The sequence below is a fragment of the Halyomorpha halys genome, unplaced genomic scaffold, assembly GCF_000696795.3.
Source record: "Halyomorpha halys isolate HHAL.00 unplaced genomic scaffold, Hhal_1.1 Scaffold815.1, whole genome shotgun sequence".
Lineage (NCBI taxonomy): Eukaryota > Metazoa > Arthropoda > Insecta > Hemiptera > Pentatomidae > Halyomorpha > Halyomorpha halys.
The window spans coordinates 601466-608676 of NW_027112549.1; the positions used below are offsets into that span (position 1 = coordinate 601466).

The 7211-nt window shown below is 31.1% G+C and overlaps 1 protein-coding gene across 2 annotated transcripts; it reads left to right on the forward strand.

Annotated features, from left to right (window-relative positions):
* Positions 1-2315: 2315 nt before the first annotated feature.
* LOC136796497 (sedoheptulokinase-like) lies at positions 2316-6986 on the forward strand. Of its 2 annotated transcripts, none has more exons than XM_067050357.1 (4): positions 2316-2918; positions 3361-3617; positions 5617-5767; positions 6742-6869. In XM_067050357.1, exons 1-4 carry the CDS (start codon positions 2691-2693, stop codon positions 6760-6762), a joined length of 657 nt encoding a protein of 218 aa, XP_066906458.1. In that variant the 5' UTR covers positions 2316-2690; the 3' UTR covers positions 6763-6869. The 2 variants fall into 2 exon arrangements, with proteins under 2 accessions (XP_066906458.1, XP_066906457.1); XM_067050356.1 differs by having other exon boundaries at positions 2318-2918; positions 6717-6986.
* Positions 6987-7211: the final 225 nt, after the last annotated feature.

Below are 7211 nucleotides of genomic sequence, written 5' to 3' on the forward strand. Positions count from 1 at the left end.
GTTACGCTACACTTTTGCCTACATGACTCCCTGCAATCTAATTTATAAGACGTTGTCACGTCATTATAATGTTACCAATGGGTAGTTTCTCAAAACGCCTGTATTACTCCACAATCAAATTTACTAAATGTATAATTATGTACAGTTGTAAATTTCAATAAAGATAAAAAGTATATATATGTGGAGAGCTTGGTTTATATCATAAGGGTTTATTAGAAATTTCAAGTATAATAGCCTCTTTTATAGTTATAAATTGTTTCCCATGAGGATCTCTCGGCCCCGGAGTAGATAATGGAATACATAAATGGTATGTTTGAGGTGGACTTGAATCATTAAGCGAATATTTTTTATTTTAGGCATCTCAGTGGTAAGACTATTACAAAAAATAAAAATAAAATAATATATTCAAGGCCTAAAAAAACAAATAATTATATAGTATAACTTTTGTTAAAAGATTTGAACTTCTTCCAGGACACAGCTATATTTGGCGACTAAGCGACCATCACCGCCGTCACGTTACGTTGTTCCAGTTAGGACATGGCCTTATTACTTGCTTGATAGTTGGTTCTATTATCACAACTACCAGCAATGAACGTGCACAACAATCTGTTGCAAATAAATAAAAAACCTAAAATTTAATAATTCGTTACACTATCAAAGTTATTAGGTGTTTTAGGACCTCCGAATATGTGATTTCATATCATATACAGAGTCATGTGTATACTACGTCTCAGTTTTGGCAAAATTAAAAAAAAAAAAATGTTGCTTTTGGGGTTACAATATACTACACTACTTGACCAAATCATTAGGTTTTGGTACCCGTTCGACGCAGAATTTAAAGCTCTTTTATTTGTTAGAAACTAATTTTATGTTAGGATGCACCACTCAGATATTATAGACGAAAAAACAACCTAATTGTTTACTCTTGCTACGTTTCTGGCGAGTGGCGGTTCTAAAGCGGGTAGGGGCTCTAGAAACTGCATTTATTGTATATTTCTATCGGTTCCTCATAGGCATCAACATAATGATTTTAGAAATCTATTATCTATCAATTTAAATTAAAAAAATAGATACCACAGACCCCTCCGATTGTATACTAGATGGAATTGGGTATACTTAAAGATTGAATAACTTTTCCAAAGGTATAGTATTTGTCACTTTACTTATCTATGATAATCATATAAAAAATAACTAGGTTTATTTGGGATATATACAGATAACGTATATTTAATAAGCGCATGAACAACCGGCTGACATAATCATAATTACTACTGATATGGAATTGAGAATGCTGGTAGAATCTTTCTACTATTTCTACTATGTAATCTATTATTTATACATGGTTTGCCACTTAAATTATAGTGTAGGACTATCACTTATCTGATGCGTGTTGCCGGCTTCGGAAGTTCCTCCTCATCGGCCTGGCGTAGCTGGAGTTGGTCCACGTCTTCTGATGTATTCTACGAGAAATAGCTTTCACTTGGTATGGTTTGCTATCCTGCGACTCTCTCTAGCCAGGACCTCAACTGTTTTCCTGGACTGTATCCCCGCAACTTTTCTGGTAGATCTCACCCTCGGTCCTGAAGCTCTGGAACTGTCTGCTCGTCGAGGCTTTCTTATTCCTGAATGAATCCTTCTTTATAGCGACACTTCTTCCCCTCTACTTTCTTTCCAGCCATTTCTTTGACTGGTTTGGGGAGAGGAATTTGAGACGGAGTCTTCCCTGAATTCCATTTTTTTTATTTTATCCTGTTTCTGATCTACTCTGTTTACAACCAATAGCTACACGTTTCGGTTGTTCCCTTATAGTGGAACGTACTTGTGAAGTTGGAACTGCTGCAATTCTGAAATCCGAAGAATTTCGACCTTGAGTTGTCCTAATTTTTAATATTTCAGATATGTTTATTTAATTTAATCAAATTTCCCAGTAATGTCAATTATATAGCAGTTTATTAAATTAATTGGCTAATTAGTAACAGTTTTAGGACCATCATATATTTTTTTCCGTTAAGTTAGATTGAAACTAATTCAAGATTGTTATGTGAGGCGGTCAACCATAAACCATGGGAAATTAGATTTTTTTAAATTGAAGTTTTTGGCTGATTGAAATTGAAGTTTATCACCGTTGTTTTTTTTTCATAAATTGTTGAGAGAATCTTCAGGAAATTTATTATCTTATGATGATAATTTTTATATTATGTTACGGTAAGTGGCTACTGGTTTGAAGGCAATACGTACATTTTTATTTTGTTAATTACCATATTTTACGACCGAACACCTTATTTAAGGGCTTCTGTACTGTCGTAACTTTGGGCGTAGCTGACCTCAGGGGTTTACGCCCTAAAGCCCCAGACAACTTTATCAACGGGTCGTTATTGAAGTGCACTGTGGGATAGCATAATTTTCCCTCTCAGTATATTTTTGACACCTCCATAGGTTTATTGCTGGGTTATTTAGGGATTATGACATTTATCGGATGTGATTATCCTTATCTATATCGGCATAAATCAGCGTCCCAGACTCTAATTGAAGGATATTTGCATTCATCCGTTTTATTATTTAGTATTAATTACTCTTATTGTTAATGTTAATTTTAAGGGAAGTATAGGATTGTAATTAGGAGTTTCTATTATTTATCAGTTTTGTAAAGGGTAACTGTGCTGATCTTTCAAATAGTTAATCAATTAGACATGGATACAGATAAAAGGATAATTTTGGGTATTGATATTGGCACAACTTCTATTAAAGTTTGTATTCTTGACAGAAAAGAGAACACTATTATTGCAAGGCAGACAAAAGACACCCAAGCTAATGTACCTAGTGAGTTGGGATGTGAAGGTAATAAACAAAATGTACCTAAAATTTTATCCGCTCTTCATGCTTGTGTTTCAAGATTACCAAGTAATTCACTTAGACAGGTTTGTTATTATTATTTTTTTTTTTTTTTTGTAATTCCAGAAAACTTTAGGTGAATTGCTATTTTACCCACTTTAATGTAACATTGCGTTTTACTCAAGTAAATGAACTTTATTTTAGTAAGGATAATAAATATCAGTTAATTGATTTTATTTACTGGATAATTGTGCTGAAATAGTCAATTTCCGTGGACTGGATGAGTGTAGCTATAATAGTTTTGATTGTAAGTTGCTTATAACTATTTTGTGTTGGTGTTTTAGTCTTCTTCTATCTATTGAAAAGAACCAAAAACATTATGTATCTCAGATTGGTAACATATTGCATCATTTATTGTCTGTATGATGTGATTTATTCCTCAAGCTAATCATTGTATTAATTTCTTACACATTATTTTATTATTTGTTTTTTGGCTCTTCTCTATATTAGTACATTTAATTCTAACAGGTTGAAGCTATAGGTATTTGTGGCCAAATGCACGGAGTAATGCTATGGAGCTGTTCTGATGATTCATTTCCATGGGAAAAAGCTGATATTGAATCTTCCAGGTTTGATGTTGTATCAGATAAAGTATCTTCATTATATACATGGCAGGATTCACGATGTGACCCTGAATTTCTTTCATCTCTTCCTAAGCCAGATTCTCACTTGAAAGCATGTTCTGGATATGGATGTAGTACACTTTTCTGGATGTCAAAAAATAGGTAACTGAATCCATTACATTTTTCATTGTCTTTGAATAAGTTGAATTTTATTAATGCAGTCTGTTTTTACTATACCTTTATTATGTACTTACTTCTTTAATATAATTTATATCTCTAATTATTTATTACAGTCACCTAGTACTTATAATAATTATCTTTTAATTTTCATTTGCATTGAAGTTGGGCATATGAATATTTTTTAAATTCTGTTAATACTTTTTTGTCTTTGAACTGATGAAAATTAAATAATAATAAGATAAGGTTGACTTATTTTTAGAGTAATCAGAGATTGGAGGCAGTCCTAAACTTGTTCTTATTTAGCAGTATAATGGGGATCCACTGTATTTCCTTTTTTGAGTCCCTCCCAAAAACTAATTTAATGTAGAACCACTTACAGGATTTTTTATTTCCTAGGTCATATCTTTAATTATGTAATCTAGTTTTATAGATTGATGTCTTCATTTACTTTTTCAAAATTGGGTTTGTGAATGCTATTCCCTGGATAACCAGCTTTACCTGCTATTGTAACTAATATTTATTAATATTAGTTTTAATAATCATTTTTACTTTCACTTACCTATTTATGAAACATATAGTAATAGAAAATTTTATGTTTGTGAAAAATTTCAAAACCCTGTTTAAAACAGAATAACATGTTTTAAGGTGCCCTTAGTTCAAATAACATAAGTCCCTCATAATGATCTCTGTGGATACATATGTGAACAGCATAATCTCAGAAATGAAGAATCTCAAAACTAAAATTACCTATTATTTATTAAGTTGGGTTTATGCCTGGGATCTTCAATAAAATCGAGGAATAGGAAGTTCCACTTTATATTGTCGAGTGTGTAGATTTTTAAAAATTTTTTTGAAAACGATTGTAATGATTTTCATTAAACTCGGTATATCAATTTAAAATCAAGTGATATTTATTATTTATTTAGATCTTTTCCTTGTAGAAATATTTTGACAGGGCTTTAAGTCCAGATTTTCAAAAATCATGCTCTAAAGAACTTTAATTTTGTTCATTTACATAAATTAATCGTCTCTCATTTTCTGATTGTAATGTAAAAATGTATAAATATAAACTATGAAAGAATTTGATAATTAGCTAAAGAAAAAAAGAGTAAACATATTTTCCCATATTAAAACAAATTTCTGGGAATAAGAGTAATAAGATAGATGTATAATATATAGTTGAAAAGCCAAAGATTTTAGAACAATTTATACTTACGAATAGAAGGTAATGTAGAATGAAACTAAATGCATAAATAAAATATCTCTCCCCTCGGGTATTTGACTATCATGGTATATGTACAGTATGCACATTATGGTTTTTCCCATACCACAATTTTAATTAAAGTATTAGTGTTCCCATGGTTGTTATGACAAATACAGCTTAACCACAGTTAGGGTACTGTGTTTAGTATTATAACCTATCTATTGGCAGGTTTGTAATGCAAATGAGTTTTATAGCTCAAATCTTGCAGTAAGATTCTCTTTTATATCATATTGTGTGTAAGATCATGATCATGTGCAGTAGAATGTAAATTGTCAATACTTGGAAAAATTAAAATGTTAAAAATAAATCCTAATTTAATTTTAAGAAAACTGTCTATGGAAGAAAGCCTATTCGTTCTAGGGATGGAATAATGGATACTAAAGAGCTATGATTAATTTTATCTCAAAGTATGGTGATAAGGTAAAATTTTGTGATGCATGTATTTTATCAGATTTTTGAGTATTGTTGACAAATTATGGAAGCATCTTTTTAAATTTTTCATGACCTGTTAGAAACATATACTTTAATTATTCCTTAATAATTATGTTTTGTAATACATGTGTTGGCTCTGTTGGTTGTATAATAATGATTTATATCAGGAATTTAACATCAATCCAGTCTATATAACTGAGGGAATTCTCTCCCTTCAATTTTTTATGATGTCAATTTTGGTTGCAAGTTTTTAAATAACTATAGATTTTCTTTTTTAATTTCCAGACCGGAAAAGCTAACGAAGTTCAATTGCGCTGGTACTGTTCAAGACTTCGCTGTATCTATGCTTTGTAATTTGAAAAAACCCGTTATGTCGGTGCAAAATGCTGCTAGCTGGGGCTATTTTAGCTTATCCAGTAATGAATGGAATATGGATGTAAGTGAACATTGTTTTTAATGTGTGAGTTCATTATTATATTGAATAAATTATTAAGTAGTCTTAAGTGTTTTGTAATTTAGTATTTTTTCTGTATTGTGTGAATCCTATTTTTGTCAGCAAGTAAAACAAAGAAAAGATAAAAGAAAAAAAACCTGTACCACAATAACCCATGAAGGGTCTTGGATGCAGTACTTTGTAAGGAAATACTGTTTCTAGACCAATGAATGTGCAAAGAGGTGTTTTGGTCAGAGTTAACTGCCAGATTTTCCCCCAAATTTAAGGGTACCCACTTTTTGGAGGCTGGGTGTGCCCCAGGAAGGTCTGATCCCAAGGTCGATCTACTGCTGATGTAATTGGATAAATAACCATCTTCTACAGCTGAACTCAAACTCAGACCCCTGAGGGATAAGAATCCCTTACTGATCTGCTCCACTCCCTTTACTCAGCAAGTACTTTTCATATAAATAGAAAAAAAAAAGTTGTCTAAAATGTGAATAATATTTATAAAATCAATCAAATAATTGTTTGAACTATGATGTCAAAACATTACTAATATGTCCTACTGGTTCTGGTGTGATGGTATCGGTGGGGATAAAGCGGGTCATTATAAATTATACATGTTTAGTTCACTCATCAGATTCTCCGGTCATTTTTATTAACTATAGATGAAGGCATGATATGGTATGGGTATGAATCACTACCTTTAGGTAAAAATGAGTAGAGTAATTGTCAGTAGTGATCAATTATCAATCAAAATTTTGATGTTATTTTTGATTTTGAAAAACTTGAAATGTTTTGTTAACACATTCAGTATTAATGGTATTAAGCGTTAATTAATGGTGAAATTATTATTTTCATTCATATATTCACTAAAAATCTTTATTAAATGTTATTCCCAAAATAACATATTTGGTATGTCCTTCCTGACTGAATAATTCACTTTTAGATTTTAAAATCTGCTGATTTTCCAGTTCATTTGTTACCTGAAGTAATTGACTCAGGAAAAGTTGCAGGATATCTGGCTGAAACATGGCACGGCATCCCAGCAGGAATACCTATTGGTTAGTTGTTTTATTTATGGTCTGTTTATATATTTTAGTTTAATTCATCTGTTTTAAAGTAAGCTTTCTTGTGTCACAATTTTCTATCTCCTATTAGTGTACAATAATCCTAGGTACTGATAACTTTCACCTGTAAAATGTTGTTGTAGGGAAAATACTATATGGTGGTTCAATAATCACATTTTGTTTTGATCTAGTCAGTATCAGTGTAGAAAAATAATCACTGCATTTATTCTTGGAGTTAAACTTTGGGAAATTTATTCCAGAATGACTAATTTCAGAATAGTTTAGGAGTGTTTTGTAATTTATACAAAGATATATTGTTGAAATGTTCTTATTGCTTTCATTTTCTATAAGAGGAAGAATGGTAGATTTTATAT

Coding starts and splice junctions, on each gene's coding strand:
- LOC136796497 (XM_067050356.1), top strand. CDS start 2,691: ATGGATACAGATAAAAGGATAATTTTGGGTATTGATATTGGCACAACT. Junction 2,919..3,360: donor CAAGTAATTCACTTAGACAG/GTTTGTTATTAT, acceptor TAATTCTAACAG/GTTGAAGCTATAGGTATTTG. Junction 5,768..6,716: donor GTAATGAATGGAATATGGAT/GTAAGTGAACAT, acceptor ATTCACTTTTAG/ATTTTAAAATCTGCTGATTT.